Below are 22,393 nucleotides of genomic sequence, written 5' to 3' on the forward strand. Positions count from 1 at the left end.
AGGACTGTGGGCAGAGGCCACAGCTGGACAGTCTGCCTATAGGAAGGACTCATTGTATTCAGTTAGATGGGGTCCTGACCTGCAGGATGCATGGAGGGCTGGAGAAGGGCACTCAGAGAGGTCTGATAAATGGTGCTGGGGTGAAAAAGCTATTACTTTCCTTCTCTTTTGCACTGTGGAGAAAACCATTCTTCTTATTTCTTGTAAGGAGGAAACTCTGCAGAGCCTGGAATTAGACCACAGCACATTTTCTCCCTTGAAGGCATCCACTTTTGTGCTGGCTGCTATCTTTGACCTTGCTTTTCCATTCTTCATGACAGTGCAGGACTAAAGAGCTTGCCTTTAGACTTGTTTAGTCTGGGCTCTGAGTTGTTTTTTTCCATTGGCTGGATGTTTCCAGTTGGTGAGTAAATTATTTATTTGTCAAATCAGTTACCTGGTAAAACAGTGCTTGCTTTCTAAGACTAATGACACTAGCATGCCAAATAGTACCCAGAGGTTCCAGCTTCTGCCAAAACAAAGAATGGTTTAGGAGCTAAGGGAATTTGGCTAGTCCTATCAGCCCTACCTCCAAAATATTTCCCCAGTTTGTCTCCTTATCTCAGGTCTATGGAGGCTCCATTACGCTTGGATAGACCTACTTTGGTTAGATTGCTGTAACAGCATCTCATCTGGCCTCCCAATTCTACCTTTGATTCCCCTCCAAGCCATTCTCCACTCAGAAGCCATTGGCATTGTATTAGTTTCTTATTGCTGCTGTGGTAAATTGCACAAACTTAGTGGCTTAACACAGCATAAACATATTCTCTTACAGTTCTGGAAGTCCAAAGTCTGGAATCATGTTCACTGGGCTAAAATTGGGGTGTTGGAAGGACTGTCTTCCTCCTAGAGGCTGCAGGGGAGACTCTGTTTCCCTGCCTCACCCAGCTTTCGAGGCTGCTTGTATTCCTAGGCTGGTGGCCCTACATCATTTAAACTTCTGCTTCCTCTGTCACTGCTTTTCTGAGTTTAACTCTCCTGCCTCCCTCTCATGGGAATCCTTCCGATGGCGCAGGACCCACCTGGGTAACCCAGGATAATCTCCCCACTTCATGGAGAAGGTGCTGTTAGTCATTCTTCATTCTCTCACTGGAAGTCAACTGCAAAGACGTAGGCACAATTATATTTGCAAGAGGATCATAAACGAAATTTATCCCTGCATCCTTTATAGGTCAGAAGAGAGTTCTAAATGTGGTCCAGATCTCACTAGTCCAAGATCTGGATTGACCAAAATCTATGGGTAATAACTGTCTTTATAGGGAGTTAGAAAGATGTAGAGAATGCTAACAAAAACAAAGAGCTGTATTAAAGTGTTGATTTATTGATCAATTACCAAATACCTAGAGCTAGTCTGTCCCCATGAAAAGTTCAGCCATTTTTCAAGGAGAATTAGCAATGATGTATGTCTCAGTTTTCCTTTGTAAAAGATGTCCTAACAGATACACCTAAATCACGGATATTCATGGCTCTTTCATTTCAGTTTGACAAACATATGTCGGGCACCTACTATGTGTAGTCATTTTCAAAGACAAGGACATGTAGGAACTGTGAAGGTGGAATAAACTAAATATGACCTGGATGTACTGAGGTCTTATGAAAGAGGTTATAGTTTGCAATCTAGAGCTGTTGGAAAGTGAGAGCCAAATAGAAGGAACAGTGTGAGGAATGGCCCACGAGTTAGAGAAAAAAAGTGTTTTGAAGTAGCAGCAAATGCAGTGGACTGGATGGAGCAGAGTGAGCATTGAGGTATATATGGAAGCTGGATTCATGTTGTGGAGACTCTAAACGCCAGGCTGAGGAGTTTGGCTTTGTTCTGTAAGTAAGGAATTACTGAAACGTTTTAAACAAAATGACACAATTCATCATTACTTATTACAAAATATAAAGAAGAGTTAGCATCATTTCTAAGGTGCAACAAGTATTTACCATTTGTACTCCTGAAAGAACACAGTTCCTAATTCCTTTTTGAGAAAGCAGTGTAGGCTTGTGCCCAAAAGAGTATTTCTGAACAAATACAAGGGGAAAAAAAGATTGTGTTATCTAAAAGGTTACATTTTGCTTTTTTTTTTTGTTCCACAGGGTTTACAAGAATGCCAGCAGAATCAGTGTGTGTAGTTAAGATGAATGATTTAGGTAGAAAGTTCATAACGACCTGAATAAAGGAAAAACTTTAAAAACAAAGAAGCTGCCTTTTATAAAAAAAAAAAAGGCATTATGGTAAATTAACTGATTTCAAAATTAGAACCTAGGATTAAATTTAGGAAAGTCATGTTTCATGGAGTTAAAGCAGTACTCTGATTTTTGAGTTTACATTGAATTCTAGTTCAGCCAATTAGCAGTGGCTAAGCTGGGGGAATATGCTTTCCTTTCTAAGCCTCTGTTTTCTCATCTGTAAATGGACATACTGGTGTTAACTCCCTTGGTGGTTTGTTGAAATTAAAAGATTTAGAGCTTACTAGAGTCCTATTTTGTTCATAATAAATCAATAAGTATTTGTCATTTTACTACAATAGTTTCCTCCCATTTTAAAATAAGACTTGACAATGAAAAAAGAGTAATCCTTCATATTTTACTTTGTTATTCCATTAGTTCAGTATTTTAAATTTTATAAGGAACAGATGGTCCCATTGTTTGTGGATTCTATATATGTGGACCTACCTACTTGCAAAACTTTATTTGTAGTTGTGACACTGTCCATGCCACCCATGGCCAAGTGTAAAGTTGCAAAATGACTGAGTTGTCTGATGCCCACGTGCTCTGCTGAGGCCAAGCAAGGGGACGCTCTGTCTTATTTCAGCTCTTATGTTATCAACAAGTACCCTTCTTGTGGTTTATGTAGTGCCATATTCTTTGGGTTTTTATGTTTTTTGGTTACTGATTTCACTTTTTAAATGGGCTTCCAAACATAGTGTTGAACTGCTTGCTCATGTTCCTAAATGCAAGAAGACTGTGATATGCCTGACAAAGAAAAAATTTGTTTTACATAAGCTTCATTTGGGCATGAAATATAATGCTGTAGGTTCTGAATTCAGTGTTAATGAATCAACAATATACATTAAATAAAGTGTATTTAAACAGAAACACATACAAACAAGGTTATGTACTGGTCGGCTGACGAAAATGTTGTGAGCAGAGGCCTGCAGGAACCTAGCCCTGTGTTTCTGCTGGGAGCAATAGTTCAGTACTCACTAGTTAGTGTTCGCAGCTGCTTTACAGGATGTAGTTACCGAGAATAATGAGAACTGGATGCATTTTTGAAATTTGGCTTTGTAACAATGAATATAACATGTGGTGTGTTAGTTATTTAATCAGTCAACACACTATAAGAATATGTACCTTTGCAAGTATGAAAGTATTATTTAATATTTCTGGTAGCTTGTTATTTCTTGGTAAACTTACATGGTCCAATCAGACTAATTCCATTGGCTTATGGTTTTATAGCCCTTTTTATAGTATGCTAATTTTATACTACTAATTTAGTGAGAAATTAATTAAAACAAAATGTCAAAAGCTAATGTTTTCACATTTTATGCCCTGCATATTTGTTTCAGACTATTTATAACTCTCAGTAATCCTCAATTAAATTTTTGTTTGTGTTTCACTTCGGTTGGTTGAGCTTTTCTCAGTAATAATCATGAGATCCTGATATTGTGATATTAATAAGAATCAAATGGATCTTTTAATTGAAGCGAGAATGCCATTCTTAGGGAATCAGGAGAAGCTGTGCCTCAGTTCTTGTGAAAACTCGGACACAGATGCTGTGTGGTTGTAGATTAGCAGAAAAGTCTGGCTCCATGATATAACATGCATTTCCTTTCATTTCAAGCAGTAATATTTTAGAAGAGATCTTTAGGGACATTTTTTTTTCTTTTTAGAATTGATTTTGGTTTTAACAATGTTCCTTAAAAAGAAATTCTTTATTTTAATTTATCCAGAGTTATTTTCTAGGCTTCATGTCCTTACACTTTTAATCTGTTCTTGGGAAACTTAAAGAATCTGTGGACACCACACTTTATGTAATATCCCACTAAGTTCATAAAGACAACTGAGACTGTTAATTAATAAACTTTGCTGTTTAAACTACTTATATTTGACAGTCAATTGGCAAAATAAAGAAGCACATTATCCAAATCAACTAAGACCTTGATGTTCATCATATATATATATACACCTCAGAGACCAAGATGCAAGAAAAAAAATAATAGAACTTTTTGTAGACTTTCTTTGCAAATATAATAAATTAAGCTTTATAAATATGTACTGCATCTCCCAGGCAATATCATGTAGCCCGTATTTCAAGCAGTCATCAGCTAGGAACCCAGGCCCAAGAGCCCACCTCCCAAGGGCAGGGTGTGCGTGCCCCCCTTGGAAGTGCTGACTGCACACCTGTGCTGTGTGTTCACTTTCAGCATGCCGCCATGTTACTATGTGGGTAAGATGATGAAACATTATATTACCTTATATTTTAAAATGTCTTTAGAATACTTTCTAAGGACATGGGACAATGACTATGAAAATCTTTTACACAGCACAAAGGTTTGCTGGTTATGTTTATAAACAAAACAAAACAAACCCTCACAAGCCAAGTTTGCTGACCTTTTTTGTGATGACAAGTAGCTATTGGTAGTCTGGTACTTTGCTGTTACTTGGAGAAGTAAGCAGACTTGTTTTGCCCCTTCAAGGCAAAGGTCACATTTTAATAATGAATGAGAAAAGAACTGCTTTGGAAAGAAGCTCATGTAATGAAGAAAGCATTTAGGGAATGCTGCTCTTATTAATGATTTAGTTGCCACAAACACTGAGTTTCATCTGTAAAATTCATACCTCCACATTTAAGGAAATTGGAATTAAAAAAACTTCCAAATAAAATGTTCTGAATCTATTTGTTAAAAATAGCAGAATGTAACACTGCCCAGTTAGTTTGCATGAATGAATGACTGACATCCGGGAAGATGGAAATTCACTGGCCAAATGGAAAGGGAAGACTTGTATAATTGTGGATGGGACTGAGAGGTGAGGACCTCGACGCAGGAAGTGGAGCCAATGAGGCACTTTTCTGTTTGGATCTCTGTTGTCCTAGTAAAATGTGCGCTTAAGTCATGACAGCCACTAAAACTCTGTCAAGATAAACTGAATTCCTGTCTCACAAAGTGTTGTTATGCCAAGATGTTTAAAGAATAAGGTGTGTCCAATAAGTTGATCTCAACAATATTTTTAAAATGAGAGAGAACATCAGATGTCTTTTTTAAATCTTTAATACATAAAAAACAAGTTTTAATGTTTATTTATTTTTCATTTCATCCTTTTAAATTTACATTTTTGTGTAAGTTTATTAATATCAATATATATTACAGAGCAGCACACAAGTGTAATTTATAACTAAAATCCCATACATTATGAATATGTTACTAAAATTTTTCTGAAAGATTTATGTAATAAATAGGTTCAGGGATCCCTGATCTGAACTACCCATTCCAAAAGTAGAAAATTAAAATAAATTAAGGAGATTGGGTACATGTTTCAATTCTCTCAAATTAGGAAGGATGTAACTGCAGAAGGAAGAATAAACCATTAAACTGAAAATAATTTACTTATGAACAATTTACACATTGTCCTTTTTTTTTTTTTTCTTTTTTTTTCTTTTTTTTTTTTGCTGTGGACTCTTTGAACACCACTATGGAGCAATACTGGCTGGCACTACTAATTCTCATAATCTTCTTTTTCTCAAATGAGATGTCACATCCTTTGTACTTTTAAAAACAATGTCTATGAACACTACAGGAATTTTTACCTTTTCTGTGACAGCTGTCCTCCTCCTTCATGTCTCCCTGGGCGCAGTGCTCAGGGTAAGCAGCCCTGGTGCTATCCTTACTGGAACAGTGGCTTCACAGCCAGACAGCAACCATTTTTGCATTTTTCATTTTAGTTTTGCATTTTAGATGCTTATAACTCACTCTGACCCCTTAACATTTTTGGTGTCACACAAATGTGCATTTGGCTCTTCCCTCAGTATATATTTGTCCTACCCACCAACTACTTCTTCAGATTACAAAGTCACTTGAATTCTAAGCCTACCTTTTGTGATACTATTCTTCTTTCCATCTGTGACTCCAATCTTACTGATCAAACTTCCTATTCCTGTTTTCTTGATTATTTATGAAAACATCATGTTACAGATTTTCAGATACAATCCTTAAAATCTCATTATTTACTTCCAGTAATGGGAGAAACTATTGATGAAAATTCTGTGTATAATTTTCCAGCAAGTTATTTTTTTCATGTGTCATTTAATGTGTATGTTAAAAGAAAAGAAAAACTAACACAACAAAACCACATGGAAATCTTCACAAAGTTCCACAGTATGCATAGTGTTTTCTCTCTATCACCAATGCCATCTCTTAGTCATAGGAAATGAGGTAAATTGGAAGGAACATCCATGAAAACAAAATCTGTTAAAATTATTCTAGTTTTATCGCAATGTCAGCCAAGAAGATATTTATTGTGCTTTCATTATCAGTGTGTGGCTGAAGCCTGTGCCCTTTGAGAGGTTATGTAACAGAGGTTATCAACTGTGCACATGTGCCAAGGTTCTTAACACACAAAGTCATTCAATGGGAGCGGTCAGGGTCAATCCTAGATGAAACTCATGTTTGGTGCACTCTTTGTACCCTAAAAATACCCTCTTTTCTATTTTCTAGTCAACGAGTTCCTTCCTGCCCTCTCTCTCCACATCAGTGCATGGTCAATGTGCTCGTCAAGGTGCTCCATGCAGCATTAATTTCCCAGAATGGAATTCCTTTCTCATCTCCTGCTACCACTTATAAGGAAGTGAATCAGTAGAGACTTGGCATTCACCTTGAAAAGTTGTTGCCTTCTGGTATGCAACAAGAACAAAGTGGCTAGAGCCAGGAAGAGTGCAGCCTTTTATTTAGCAAGGAAAGAATTCTTTAAGAAATAAACAAACAAAAAAGGACAAATGGAGATTGAGATTATGCTTGGTTACAGAAGAATTGGTATTCTGAAGGGGTATCAGGAAGGTTCATAAAATACAAAAAGGAAAATAAAAGTGTGGGGTGGGGTTGGGGAAGAGGTATAGCTACCAGTGAGGTGGCAAGTGAGGGGGCATCTTTCCTTCCCTGGTCTACAAGTAATGGACAAAGGCAGGGCTGCCGTCAGAAGGGGTGATAGATTGAATATTATTTTCTCAAGGAAATAGAACTAGACCTTGGAGACTGTGTCAGGTCAGACATGATACTCATGTCTCTACAAGCCTTCTTGATGTTTTTTCTGGAGAAGTTTATGTTTCTTTTTTTAGATTAACATGTGTAAATGCATAAGTCAAAATATATAGGATTACAAAGGAAACCAGTTATATTGAAGTAGCATTATGAACAGTAGAGAAAAATTTGTGATATGGTAGCATCTGCTTGTTTAATGACATATTAAACAATAGAATCTGGTAATTGCTACCTTCACTTTAAAATAGTGATGAATATAAACTATAATTTAACATGAGCAATAACTCCAATATGACATGAAATATCTAATTTATGTTATTAAAAAGTTGACAGAACAGCTAATTTTATGGTGGGTTGTGCCCTATTTTATAATTGAAGAACATTTTAAGTTTAAGTTGGAGGTTAATGAAAATAAAGATGTAGCCTTGGATGGTGTGGCTCAGGGGATTGGGTGCTGGCCTGGGAACCATGGGTCACTGGTTCAACTCCCAGTCAGGACACATGCCTGGATTGCAGGCCAGGCCCCCAGTAGGGGGCATGCATGAGGCAATCACACATTAATGTTTCTCTCCCTCTCTATCTGCCTCCTTTCCCCTCTCTAAAAACAAATAAATAAGATCTTTTAAAAAAAGAAAATAAAGATGTAACTTTTTTCTCCATCCAAGTTCAAGGACCTTTTAATATTTTATCCTCAGAAGTCTTTGGACACCAGGTTAAGAACTTCTATAGATAGGGGCTGAAACTATCAAGAAATTGTAAAAGAGTGGGAGGAGAGGATACAGGAGTGTTAAAAGCAGCACAGAATAACAGGAAAAAGTTTGGAATAGCAAATGGATAACTAAAATATTTCTGAGATTTTCTTTCCTGATTCTCTGCACATCACCCAAATTCAGTCTCTTATCTCTTGTCTGAACTGGTGCAAGTTTTCCTAGCTCACCCTACAGCCAAACTCCCAGTACATCTCACAGTCCTAACGAGCAGCTTTCTTGATCTTTCAGTTATGCTTTGGGGTTCAAAACCATTCAGTGGTTCTTTGATGCCGTCCAAATAAGGTATAGCTCTTTATTCTGAATGTAAGGTTCATTATTAGCATTTGGTTTGGGTTTATCTTTACAGTCTAAGTCTCTATTAGTCTTCTAAAGACTAAACATGAATTATTGGGGAAGTCCCAAGATCATCGAGTTTTGAATTTAGGATGGGTTTTAAGATAGGTTGAACAGTAGGTCTAAAAGAATGGAAGAATCTTAATATTGAGTAGAAGAAATAGGTGGTTGATCAGTAACAAATCGCAGGTTTTTTATGACCCCAAGTAGTGAAAAGGAGGATACTAAGAGATGAGGTCCTGTGTATCGGCTAGGAACTCTGGTGGAATGAATGTCAGCATCAGGGAGGGAGGACTAGGGAATATCTTCCATAGTGAAGCATTTTTTTAAAGGTCCTTTCTTACACATTTTGACTCAAGCTTTCCATTTCTTAAACATTGCTTGCTTTTCACCTGTAGGAAATTCTGGGTACAAAGTCTCATGCTGTCCAACTCCAATTCCGCAGTTCCCACAGCACCCACTACAGAACAAGGTAATCTCATGGCTACTGGCGGTATCAGATCTGAAGAATTCTCTGTTCCTATAAATTATTCAAAAGCAATTCCAACTTACCAGAAGTGAATTTCCAGCTCTATGACAAAGGCGGGTTTTGGTCATTTTCACCTTAAAATAACCTGTGATACTTAAGACTAAATAAATGGATACAAAATATTTCTCAAGAAATTTGTCCTCTGAAGGCTAAACTGACCTAAATTCATATCTCTTTACCAAATTCACATGCAACTTGATATCTGTTAGAGGAAAGCGCTGGGGGAGAATTAATATTAAACTGACCTTGAGTTCTTTCAATTTCTGATGAAAAGTTTCAAGTTGCAAATGTTCCTGCAGTGCTTTCAGAATACATTTTTCATAGCTAGAATAAGCACTCTGTTTGCAAGTGTTTTATTTTAAAAGTTCTTGGGTGGAATTTTATACAACTCATCCAGTATTATAATTCTCTGTAATATAATAAACACATCTGACCACCACGTAAAATGGCAGTGAGTACAAAGAGATTTGGGGACCGGGGCCTCATTTGCCTTGTCATTGTGCTTGGCCCAAGGAAACAGGAGATGGCGTCCTTGCCACTATGCAATATTTAGGACAAGGATGACTAAGTTTAAATAGAAACATTATCTTCATTCTGAGGTAAAAGGGCAGATCTGCAAGCAAATACCCTCCTTACAAACGATGGTAACAAATGTATAACAAAGGGAAAAATGCAAATAGCACATACACTCCATGAATAATTGGCCTTAATTGTCCATTCTTAAACTTGGACCCTGGAATTCCTTGGAAAGAACAAATACACAAACTTTAATGGACTGATTCTCCTTTTGCTGATTTAGCAGATATTTTACTGGAGATAAGGAGATAAAGCTAATACAGAGACAAATAATGTATTACGGAGCCATAAAATAATTTCCATCCTGATGCAGCCTCTCTTACATTTCAGTTAAAGCATTTGAAGAGTGTGAATGGTGGCAGAACAGTCTCTGAGCAGAGGTTGTTAGGCTTCTGAATAAAGAAACACCTTTCCAAAGGTCCTGCTGCTGTAACTGCCGCTGCTGTTGCTACTCTTAGGCATTATGACCTACTAGAAAAATCTGTGCAAGAAAGAACACATAGGCTTTCTATTCAAAATTTTGATGATAAAAGTATGAAAAAAAACCCAAGCATTAAACATATCATGCTATATTAGGCAACCAAATAATCCTGCTCTTTTTGTTGATTTATTGGGACTGGGTCACTGGAAGGGTTAGCTAAAAAATAAAAACAACAACCAAAAATCCCTCTACCAATTAGAGATGGGAGGTGGGCAAGTAAGAAGTCCAAATTTACTCTTGCTTTTTTGGCCATAGTTTTCTAAATCGAATACAAAGATACCAGAGGACAGGAGGAACAGACTCATTTTCCTCACCATTCCAGAGGCATTTGCCACTGTTGTCTGCGGCAGGAGCTGAAACTGGCTCCTCCCATCCCGCAAGGGAACTTTCCCCTCACTGTGTCCCCAGAAGAGGATGAGTTGAGAGCTCGGTGCTCTGGAAGTTTAGGAGAGCACGTTATCCGGCACAAACATTACATCTTCCACAGGAATAACAATGCTGTACCCTTGAAGAAAGCCTCTGTTTATTCAAACTCAGAAAGGAAAGAGGTCCTTTACATATTATAGGTAAAAGAAGCAGAAATTACCAAAGCAAGGACCTATGTCTTTTATTTTAATAAAGGAAACTATTAAAGATCTCTTTAAAACTCCTAACGCTTTTCAGGGTTTTGTGGTGCATTAATCTTCCCTTTTTCTCTCAGAAGTGTTTAGTCTCTTTCAGCTTTGAAGAGCTGACCCTGTGCTAGCAGAAAGTGGAAGGCCAAGCTATTGGAAGAGCGGAAGCCCTGGTGAAATGCAAATCCCACAGAGTGTCTGTCAATGATCGACTTCAGTGCCTGTGTTCATGGGATTCCTCTTATAGGTGAGATCCTATGGTATTTGTTTTTCACCAACTGGCTTATTTCACTTAGCATAATGTTCTGCAGTTCCATCCAGGCCATCACAAATCTAATGAACAAAATAAACTAATGGACAAAATAGAACCAGAAGCAGAGAAACATCAACCAGACTGATAGTGACCACGGAGGAAGGGGGTGGGGGATAATGGTGGAAAGAAGGGGAAGAAACTAAAGAACATGCCTGGATGACCCACAGCCATGGACAACAGTGTGGGGATTGACATTGGGAGTGGGGGGTGGGATGGGTGGAGGAGGGCAAAGGGGGAAACTTGGGATACCTGCATTAGAATAACAATAAAAAAAACAAAAGAAATCAGTGTGTATGATATTCGTGGTGTGTGTGTGCTTATTAAAATCCATATTCCTGAGCCCCATCCCATAAATTCACATCTAACAAGTGCCTGGGCGATCTTAACACGTGGTTGACCACATGTTGAGAAACACTGAAATGGAGATAAGCGGGTTATTTTAAAGCTTGTTTAAGAGCTACTTTACAATACATACAATGTGTATTTGAAGCATTCAGTTTGTCCCTCTGGTGAGTCTTTTCTGCTTTCTTGTGTTGCCTGATCCCCCACCCCTTGCCATTCCTCCTCGAACTAGTGCCACAAAGCTGGACCCCTTGCAGCTGCCCCCGACCTCTGCACCTGCTGTGCTCTGGGATCATCCTTTTTCTTCTCTCATTTAAACCTGAGTTCCATCAGTATCTATCTTCGTACCAGGTAGTAAGTAGCACCTAAGAAGCAACCTAAGGAACTACCTAATGCTTATGAAGAATGTAATAATTTAAAATGACTTAACACTCCCTGCTCAGGTTCTTTGTGTTAGCTGTTTCCTCTGCCAAAATCATCCTCCCAGATCTTTGTTTGAAATATGATCTTCTCAGACAAGCTTTCTTGGCCATTCCTTGAAAAATAATCTCCCAACCCCATCCTTCCCTCAGGCATTCTCAAATCCAAATTCTTATCAGTATTTGAAGTATCTGAAATTATCTTGTTTTTTTCCTGTCTCTTCCTACGGCTAAGTGTAACTCCAGGAGAGCTGTTAGCTTTGTTTACTACTGTTACAGCTGTATTCCTGGCATGTAGTAAGTTTTCAATAAGTGTTTTGCCAGTAACTGAATGGAGGTGATTTCTGCCAGAAATATCTTTTAGAAGTGAACACGGCACGACGGCCTTGCCTTTATCCCTGGGAATTCCAAGCATTCTCTTTCTGGCTGCCCAGGAAGGGAGCCATTCTGGGAAACTGGCTTTCATCTGCTTTACACCCTGAACTTACACTTTGCAGGTGGAATTTTGTTGTAGGGGAAAAAAGCAGAAGGTGGTAGGAGGAAGCCAAAAAGCCTAAGGGGTACACTCTTCCCATTCTAAAACATCCTTTTTTATTGGGACTTACTAATACAGGACAAATAGGCCCAACAGCGTATCATCCTATGAAATGTGGTCATCTCATGTCAGACAGCTTCACCACGTACCTTACACCCTCCTAACCCAGAACTTGCTGCTTAGTGCCTTGCATGGCCTCCTCCTGGAAAGTTACCCCAAGCTGGGCATTCATAGCTTGTATAAATAGGAGGATTTCATGTGACCCTCAGCTACCTGGTTTAAGTGCTAGATATTCTGTTGTAAATTATATAATCTTGAATCCTCATTTCTTTGTTTTGGAAAAGGAAGAGGTTAGTGTCAATTCTTGCTCAATCTCCTCCTGAATAAACAGGAACGCTAAGATTGAAACTACCCTCTGTTGTGGTCTCTGAAAACCATCTGTGAGTGAGCTGCTCCACCTGCTGGACATCTCTTAGATTAAAAAGCAAGGCTGAATGAGATATTGAGACTTGGAAAGGAACTTCCTGGGAGCTGATTGGAAACTTGAAGATCATTGGTTATATTGACAGCAAACACACACTGACTGGCGCTGTGCTTTCTGAATGCCACGAGCATTCTTCCCTTGATGGGGAACACATCTGCTTCACTCCTATAAACTCAGCAAATGACGTGATGTGCACAGATCTCAGGCAATAGTTTTTACATTCACTTCTCTTTTGTCCTGTATCTTTTTCTGGGACTGACACAATTAGGACGTGAGGAAAAATGGAATGGGCATCCAGCGAAGAAAGGCTAATATGTAGACTAGAAGCGGATTAGCACGGTGAAGTCAAGCTCCGAGGTGTGACCCTGGGAAACCAGTAGAGACCTGTGGTTTCCAGAGGCAGGCAGTTTGCAGGTAGGCACCAAACGGGACAGAAGCACCGAGCAGGAAGCTTGGCAAAGTGGAGAGGAAGAACATGTTTTTTTTAGCCAGGCAGACAGGCATTTAAATCTGTTCTCAATTACCAGCTACATGACCATAGGTAGGTTACTTAGAATAGAGTAAATGGGTCAAGAGAATGAAAATTAGTATTTGAAACTATGTGCTGACCCTGTAATTATTAGTTTACATATATTACTTCATTGAATTCACATATGAGCCTTATCAGGCAGATGGTATCCTGTCCCAGTAAATGTTGGTGGCCCACCATTTTTCTGATTCTACACTCTCTTCCTGAATAATCTGGGCATGATTGTAATTTCAGCTACCACAGGTATAGCAAAAGTGGTCTCCTGATTGCAGGGAGTTAGGGAAATAGTGGAGGAAGATAGTGTTAGACAGTTCCAAGAGTTTGTCTTAGAAAGAGCAAGGAAAAGATAGAAACTCAGCACCCCAAAATGTGCATTCAAGGTAGTTTCCCTTCCCCCACTTAGAACAGCTGAGACAAACATGCTTCTAGATTGGAAACGGGACCCACACTTCCACACAAGGCCAGTCATCCCCAGGGAGGTCCACTCTCCCTCTAAGAGGCTTGTATCCAGCACACCATTACTTCACAGCAACATCAGCCTCCACTGACCACTCTCACATTTCTGAAACACTTTTGTCTCTGTGCTCTGAGAACAGAAGACTCCCTTGGTTTTCCTCTTGCCTCATTGGCTATTCCTGTTCAGCCTCTAATGCTGGATCCTCTTCCCTGCACCAGATTTCTGACTGGCTCCACTCTCATCCCAATGAACCTGATCTCAGCTCTGATCTCTTGTAACCTGCATTCTTCTCAGGTGACCTCAAGGCATGCAGCGCCAAATCTGTATGCAGATGATTAACACAGCTGAATCTCTTGCCAGATCACTTCCCAGAGCTCCAGCATTCTGTCTCCTCTGTATGGTCACCTGGAGAGCCATAGGCGTGGCATCATTGTGGTAATAGGCAAGACCATATGGTGTCATCAGAAATCAACTGTACTGATTCCTTTCACTGTCCATTGAAACCCATTCTGTGGGCCTGGTTTTCCTCTGCTTCTTGGATCATTTCTAGGGTGAGTCCCAGGAGATACCAATTTTCTGGTAACTCTTAGTTTACTGGAAGATGTAGTGTAAACTTACGCTAGTCTCCCCTTACCTGCAGGTTCCCTTTCTGCAGTTTCACTTATCTGTGGTCGACAGGGATACGAAACTTTTAAACGAAAAATTCCATAAACAAACAATCCATAGGTTTTACATTGTGAATGGGCCATTCTGGGTAGTGAAGAAATCTCTTGCCATCCAGCTCCATCCCACCCAGGACATGACTCATGTACCCCTATCCATAGTGGAGACACTTCCGCCTGTTGGTCCCTGAGAAGCAGTCTTGGTTATCAGATCACTGTTGCGGTATCGCAGTGCTTGGGCTCAAGTGGCCCCTATTTGATTTCATAATGACCCCCAAGCACAAGAGTAGTGATGCTGGCAATTTGATATGCCAAAGAGAAACCATGAAGAGCTTCCTTTATGTGAAAAGGTGGAAGTTATCCACTTTATAAGGGAATAAAAATATCATTTGCTGAGGTTGCTAAGACCTATGATAAGAATAAATCTTTCAGCCATGAAATTGGGAAGAATAAAAAGAAGAAAAAAGGAATTCCTATTAGTTTTTCTACGGTGCCTCAAACTGCAAAAGGTATAGCTGCATTGAACTATAAGTGCTATTAGTTAATGTGGAAAAGGCATTAAGTTCAGGGGTGAAGACATGAACCAAAACTATGTTCTGATTGGTGGCAAGGTGTTGCACCAGAAAGCATCGAGACTTCACTAAGGGGTCCCTAAAACAAGTGGAACCAAGCCATTTACTGTGGCTCAGGGATGGTTACACAGACTTGAGAATAGGTTTGGACTGAAAATATAAAAATTACTGGAGAGGCTAAGCCTGCAATGAAGCAGATGCTGCTAGTTCCTGGTAGAGCTGAGGAAGTTGATTAGGGCTGGGGCATTTACTGGGGGTCTGGAAGGAACCCCTCTGTGATTAAAGGGGAACAATGTTATTCTAAGACTGGAGGCTGTAGGTCTTCACTGACCTTCAAAGCCCCCACTCTATCCTACTCCCCAGGCTTCCATTTAGTTTTAGAGCTGTACAGCTTTTAAAAGTTAATTGTTAGCATCTTGGCAATTTTGGAAAGGAATATCATTCACCTTACCTTTCATAAAAGAAAATCAAAGATGAGCAGGTCTCATTTACAAAAGAGATTCAAGACACATGACTAAAATAATTAATCTCATTTCACACTCCAAATTTTACTCTTTGTTCAAAATGCAGCCTCGCACCTTATCGTGTGCCATTTGGCCCCTTGGACTCCTCCTCCAGCACAGCAAAGTGCGTATGCTGTGACGACCTGCAGTCCTGAATAGAGGCAGTTATTGGAAGCATAACACTGCTTTTTCTTTGAGCATCTGTAAAGCCCAGTGTGTGAAGTGTCTCCCAGCTCTTGCCTCTCCCACACACACCCACATTTGGGTTCTTTCATACACAGATTCACAGAACAAAACAAAAACTGGCTTGTTCTGCTATAATGTACTGAGAATGTTTCCTTTTGTTTTTAACCAGATAGAACATTCAGTCTTATCCTTCATAAAGTTCAATTTCTCTGCTGGTACTTATGGGCTGGATATACCCAACTTTTAGGAAAGATGGCTTATGTATCCACTGGTTATTCCTCTTTTTCTGTATCTTTGACACTTTCTCTCTGTTTGATTCTATTCTCAACTGCATTCATATTTAAACTGGTACCTTATACCTTAAAAACAATAACAAAGAGCAGTACTGTCCTCATATCCCCTTTATTTTCTGCTGACATTGGAATTGTACTTTCGGTAATGGCAGACTAGTTAATTAGGGTCAACTCTATTACTGATAGAAATAGAAAAGCTGAAGTATATGTAAAGGTCCTCTTTGAATGCATGAGAGAGGTTCTAAGATAGTGAAGAACAACGGGGCTAAAATCAGTAGAAGATGAGCCCAGCACTGGGGTCACTCCCATCTGAAGAGGCTGAGAGACTGAGCAGAGCTTTCAACAGACTCATAGAATTCTGGCCCCATCAGTCAGGCTCTGAGTTAGAGCCCTAAAGAATAACCCCAGGGATTAGGGTGAACAGCAAAACGACCAACACTCACAAGGACTGAAGATTGCCTTCAGTACTGGGATTAGTGCCCTATCCTTCTGAAAGACACAAAATTACGGACATGGCCAATGACAGAGACAGACTATACAGGATCCTGATAATGAATGGAATTTAGTCTCTTTCATAGGCAAGTGTTGACTGGTGGTCTTGAATACTGTTTAAACTTTTGCAATTCACATTAATAAACTGTTTCTTTCTCAAATCTATATAGACCAGACTTCTCTTGCCAAAGTTTCCAGTAACCTAACTTCACCCTATATCTTTATAACCTGTTCCTTTTTCAGTAAATGATACCTTACTCAACAAGTTACTTTTGCTAGAAACTTCAAAGTCCTCCTTGATTTCCTATTATCTCTCCTTCTTTACCACATTTAATCTGTTGCTAAACCCTGTGGATCTTGTCTTTTAACTGTGTCTGGAGATCTGTTCTCTTAGCCTCATTCTTCCCACCCTGGTCCAGGCCACTGTCCCTGTTGCCTACACTATAGCACCAGCTTTCTAGCTGGTATTTTCATTCCACTCATCCACCCAATTTATTCTCTACATAATGGTCAGAATGATGTTTTGAAAATTCCCTTGACTAAGATATTTTGGGTGGCTTTCTATTGCAATTAGAAGAACATCCAAGAATTCTGTCATTGGCCCAGGGCCCAGAGTTGTCTCACCCCTGTCTTCTTCCCTGCTTTCCCCCACACACTCCAAATTAGCCACACTGGGCCTTCTCTGAGTTCCTTACACTTTCCAAGTTTTTTTTCCAGAACAGGGACTTTGCACATGCTGTCTTCTCTTCCTGGAGAATGCTCATCCCAACTTTCTGTCTGGTTAACTTTTATTCAATGCCCAGGCCTCAGTGGAAATGTTATATCCTCAATAAGAAATCCATTAAATATTCCCTCTTCTCCTAATTTATACTAGACAGTCCATTTTACTTGTGTGCCAGTTGACAACTTATTGCTTCTGGGCTCCAAATTCACCCCTCAATATATGCTTTGCAACAATGGATGGAGCCGCTGCATAATGAACATGGTGTTAAGCTTTCTCAGTAGAGGGCGGTAGAGGAACATTTCAGGAGGAAGGGGTACTCCCGCTGTTTCCAGGTGTTCAGGTTAGTCTGCAGTGTGGGCCTGTGGACATTTGGGGGTGCTCTGTCTCAGCCATGTAACCAGAACATGCTGTCCCTAGAGACCTTGCAGCCCCATTGTAGCCTGGTGATCGCCTCCCTGTGACCCTTCCCATGTGGACATCCCATGCTCTGGGTCTCCTGCCAGCCCTGGGGCCCTGATTCCTCTGCACACCTCCCCTCTCCCCTAGGTTTGTCTGCCCACATCACCATCGTCTAGACAGGGCATTCCCAACAGGACAGCTCATGCTCCGGGCCTCCTGCTACATGGGCAACCCCACTCCTTCACACCCATGCACCAGCTTTCAGCTTTCAACTCACCTGCCTCATCCATGCTCCAAAGTGTTGCTTCTTGTTTGCCCTGTGACTACAGCCTGGCTCTGACCCAGCAAACCAGTGAGCTGCTCTGCCATCCAGTGGATTTAACTACATTTCCCAAGGAGATCTGAATTCTCGGGCCTTAGGGAGGGATTTCCTTTTCCTGTCCTTGATCAGGTACTCTCCATTGGCACCACAGAATTTCTTACAGCAGGTAGTTATTCTTTTATTACAGTTTAATAACACTTTATATTAGATTTCACTTGTTTAAATCACTAGTGGTTGCATCTCTGGGATCCAGATCACTACAAGTCTCTTCTCCTATTCTGTAATTTTTTGTATGTACCAACCACAATTGCACAGTGGTTGTTATTTGTGAGTCCATTTCCTGATATCAGTCTCTTCTGTGGAACCATAAGCACAAACAGGGCAGGTACACTGTCTGTTTCTTTTTATGTGTGTGTGTTCCCAGCACTTAGCATAATGCCTGGCTCATAAAAAGCACTCAATACATATTTGTTGCATGAATAAACACTGTATGGCTGAGTTAATTTTCTGCTAATTTATTCTGTTATGTTCTTATTATGCCCCATTAATTTTTCTCAGTCACTGCTATCTATTCTAAAGATCAGGCATAATGTATTCTGGAATTTGTAGCACCAGAGGGATCTGATTTTGGCCCTTTATAAACAAAAATAAAGCTATATTTTTCTATTTTACCATGGGCGATGATGATCACAACTAGAGTTACTCAAAAGAGTTTTTCCTTAGCTGTGTCCAAACTTACTAGAAGATCCACATTTCTTTTCCAAGGAGGACTAGAAGCAGTTTAAAAAATCTATTTAAATTCCCACTGCTATACCACCATATGACTAATTTTTTCCATAAATTCTACCTTGGGGTTCGTATACTCAAATCCCCACAGGGCCTAGTGGGTAATTGAAATGACTGGGCTCAGTGTAAGGAGACGAGGGGAGTAGGGATTATGGCAGGTCGGATAGCACATGCTTCACCTGAATGCATTTAATTAAAACATTTATAAAAACACTGTGCAAGCCAAACATAACATCTGCAGGCAGCACAGTCCCACGATTGCCACCTGGCAAACCCAGACCTGAAACTCTGGCTCCAGGCACCATTCTGACTTTCAAGAACCAGGAAGTTTAAAATATGGGGTGCTTGACATTAGGTTGCTTTCATGTATTAGTTTGTTGAGGAAGGCCATTAAAGAAAAGCTAGCATCCACTGCTGTCACTATGTCATAAGAAGAAGCCAAAATTATCACCAGAAGGTAGAAGGGACACAATCTCAGGATGAAGAATCATGAAAGAAAAATTGGCAAACTTGTGTTATTGTTGTTTTCTTCTGACTATATGGAAATAGGCTTTGTTGTGGGACTCACCCAGGTTACAGATCAGTTCTATCATAACTGCCTTGAAGGCTTAAAAATGAACACACAGTTTCCAGAACCCCTCCTGGGGTGGGGGGAAGTGGAAAGGAGATGGTTTGCATGTGTACTTTGTAAAACTCTTCAGGGGCCTCGGCAGTATACCCAGATTGGAAACGTCTGATCTGTTCCACTTTAACATACAGAGTACCAGGAAGTAGGCTGGACCATCAACTCATCTTCATTACAGAGAATCCTGTTTTCCTGCACTGGAGGGAGACAAAGTTTTTGCAAAATAGCTGCACAGCTCATATTGGCACGAAAGGCAGACAGACACCTCTCAGTCTATGTCCCACATAAGTGATTAATGATCTAGGAATAGCGAGTCTTCACAATGATTCAATATGCAAAATTATTCCTCATTTTTAAAAATGTATTGATTTCTATATTGATATATTCCTTTCCTTGTTCTAGAAAAGAATTAAGGTCATTAAAATATACATATATATCACACAAAAAGAAGCTTAATATTAATCAACTAGGGCAATGTAAAATGAAGGCAGAATCAATAAGAATGTGCCATGAATAAGGTGAACAACCAAAACTCCTGTTTTTAACACTAATTAACAGCGGGTCACAAACACGTGGCCTGGACTGGAGCCAACAGAGCAGAGGAAGTAGGAAGCAGCAGACGCCAGGTTGAACTGGACAGTTCACACGGTCTCTAAAACGGAGTCACTAAGTAACTTCCACCAAATGTTAAGAAAATTTTCAAGAGAAGTTGGAAATAGGGATTTCTATGTGAAATGTCTGAATTTTATGTTTGCATCAGATTAAAATAATTAAACACTGTATTGCACAGGGCTAAGAAAACACTTCTGCTGACAAGACAAGGCTTGCAGTTGGTCATCTGAACCACACACAGTCACCTGAAGAGCTTTCCCCAGACCTAACAGCCCAGGCCCCACACCGGACTTACAGAATGAGAAACACCTGGGTGGGGGACAGGGTCTGCATAATTTGAGAAGATTCCCCAGAAGATTCAACCTTTACCTATAGTTAGAAACCACTGTGCTAATAAAATCTGGGAAATGAAACAGGGTATTCCAGGTGGCTTCTCAGGTGCTCTGCTTCGGAAGCATTGCTGATATCAGTCACTGTGACCTAGGGAACAGTGCCTGGTACTGCGGCCTGGAGATGTTAGCTACACTTTGCCTCAGCCCACCTTCACTTCTCTAGGGTACCTCATATGCAGTTTTGGTTCTCATTTTCCTGGCTTTGATAAGGAAGTTTTCACAGAGGAATAAATGAAAATAGGAATAAACGAGATAGAAACTTATGCCAACCTTGATTTATGCAGCTACAGAGAAAATAAATTACAGTTCTCTGAACCTCTAAAGAAGGAAAATTTCTTTAAAAGTCATAGAACGGAACACTGTTTCCAGAATCCTACTACCTTGCAAGACAATACTTTGCTAATGTACTGATGGCACTTCCGAGAGTTTCTTGTTCTTAACCACTGCAACCACCTCCCCTCGACTTACCTTCTTATGTCTGTAGTAGCGGAGGCAGCCATCATGCTTCAGCACAAACCACCTCTTCCTCCAGCCCTTCACGAGCCCGGAATGTGTCCTCTTGTGCAGGTAGCCACGGCAGGCGGGCCACGGCGTGTTGGGGCAGCGGCTGATGTCAGATCCCACCACCAGAGTCAAGACATCTGGGCCTAGAGGAATGAATTTGGGATCATTTAGGGGCTGACTCTTTTAATTGACCGAAGGACTGCTGCTTTTCAAAAACAAGTGGATGAAAAAATGTTTATAGTTTTCATAAATGGAAAACATGAAATCGAACCCTACCTTTGGGATGAATCAGAGTTCTTTAGTACTTGGAGCCCTCCTGTTGATGAGGGAAGTAAAAGCTGGGGATGTAAAGCGGCTCTTTTGAGGCCCCGCAGCTCAAAAGGGTTTGAATCGGATGGACCCAGGTCCTTCTGGCTCAGAGTCCTCTCTATTCTGCCACCTGCCCTTGTTGGGTCTGATCGTGAATGACTCAAGTCTGTTCTATCCTTCTGTCTATAATAATGCCAGGAAAATCTTTAACATAAGTTGATTTAAACATCCTAGGAAGGAAGATAGGTGATGTTTGGCTTTCCTATCTCGATTTTATTCAACGAGCCTCCTTGACATGGGTTGAAGGAGGATCTAAATCACTGCTAATATATTGTGTCACCAATATTATCTCTGATCAAAATCAATTACAAGCCTTTGACCTTGGAAGTAGCCAGGAACTCTAGGACAGCTGAGGCATGTATTTTTTATCCTTTTTTCTTGCTACCCAAATTAGTGCTGAGGTTTGGACCCTGAGCTTCCGGGTGCTCGTCTTTTGCTTCTCAGAGCCTTCCCTGGAGCCTGGACCTCCCTTCCTATGGGATGCGTGTGGTGCATAGCTCAGGTGAAATTGTCCCTGTTCCTGGGTAGTATGAGGTCACTGTTTACCAACTGTGCTTTGATGCTGCTGGCATGCACACAGACTTGCATCACGAGCCTACCTCTTGATGCCTCAAGAAAATTCTCTGAATGTCATTCAGACAGGCAGCAACCCTGACATGCTTTGATGACTGCAAATGGGGTATGGCTTCATTTACAATTCCTCTGAGAGGCAGGCCACCTCCCCGAAGGGGGACATTTGGCCTTGGCTGCGCTGACTTCATCATAATGTCTGACATTGAGATTACCAATCTGTTTAGAGCTGTCTATGGAAATGGGGGTCAGTGAGGAGACTCCTCTTATATGAATGACAAGCTCCAACCCGAGGGATCATTCCTGGCTGAGCCACATGGCCTTGGAAATAAAGATTTGTCCCAGAAAGGCTGACACAGTCTTAACTTTAGCAGCACACAAAGCACCTTGGTAATTAAATAACTCTGTGTGTCAAGATAATTCTTCATTGCCATGTAAATACATTTTAATTTATTGAACTGCCCTTAAGCTCCTGTCAAAAACACATCCCAGGAAAAATGAGAAGCAATGCTCCAGATTGACCGGCAACCACAAACGTCTTTGTCTTTGGACTTCAGACTGCAAAGAATTGCACTCCTGCAGTTGACACATCTGCCAATGTATTTATGTACTGCTGAAGAGGGCTGCCCTGTGAGGTCATTTCCCTCTTGCTTACACACACTGCATATGGGTTTCTCTGATACGGATCAGGCTAAGCTTGAGTTTCAGCTAGTCATAAACATG

The 22,393-nt window shown here is 40.3% G+C and overlaps 1 protein-coding gene across 12 annotated transcripts in view; it reads right to left on the reverse strand.

Moving 5' to 3' along the window:
- LOC118499499 overlaps positions 1-22,393 on the reverse strand; it is a 107,153-nt gene that overhangs the window by 30,190 nt on the left and 54,570 nt on the right. For 9 of the 12 annotated variants that reach the window (XM_036020620.1, XM_036020619.1, XM_036020618.1 and 6 more), the window contains one exon: positions 20,696-20,874. In XM_036020620.1, coding sequence (XP_035876513.1) covers positions 20,696-20,874 — 179 coding nt within the window. Of the gene's footprint in view, positions 1-1,076; positions 1,140-1,340; positions 1,853-17,071; positions 19,421-20,695; positions 20,875-22,393 lie in introns of those variants that run through there. The other 3 variants (XM_036020629.1, XM_036020627.1, XM_036020628.1) reach the window with 3 other exon arrangements.

The sequence above is a fragment of the Phyllostomus discolor genome, chromosome 3, assembly GCF_004126475.2.
Source record: "Phyllostomus discolor isolate MPI-MPIP mPhyDis1 chromosome 3, mPhyDis1.pri.v3, whole genome shotgun sequence".
NCBI lineage: Eukaryota > Metazoa > Chordata > Mammalia > Chiroptera > Phyllostomidae > Phyllostomus > Phyllostomus discolor.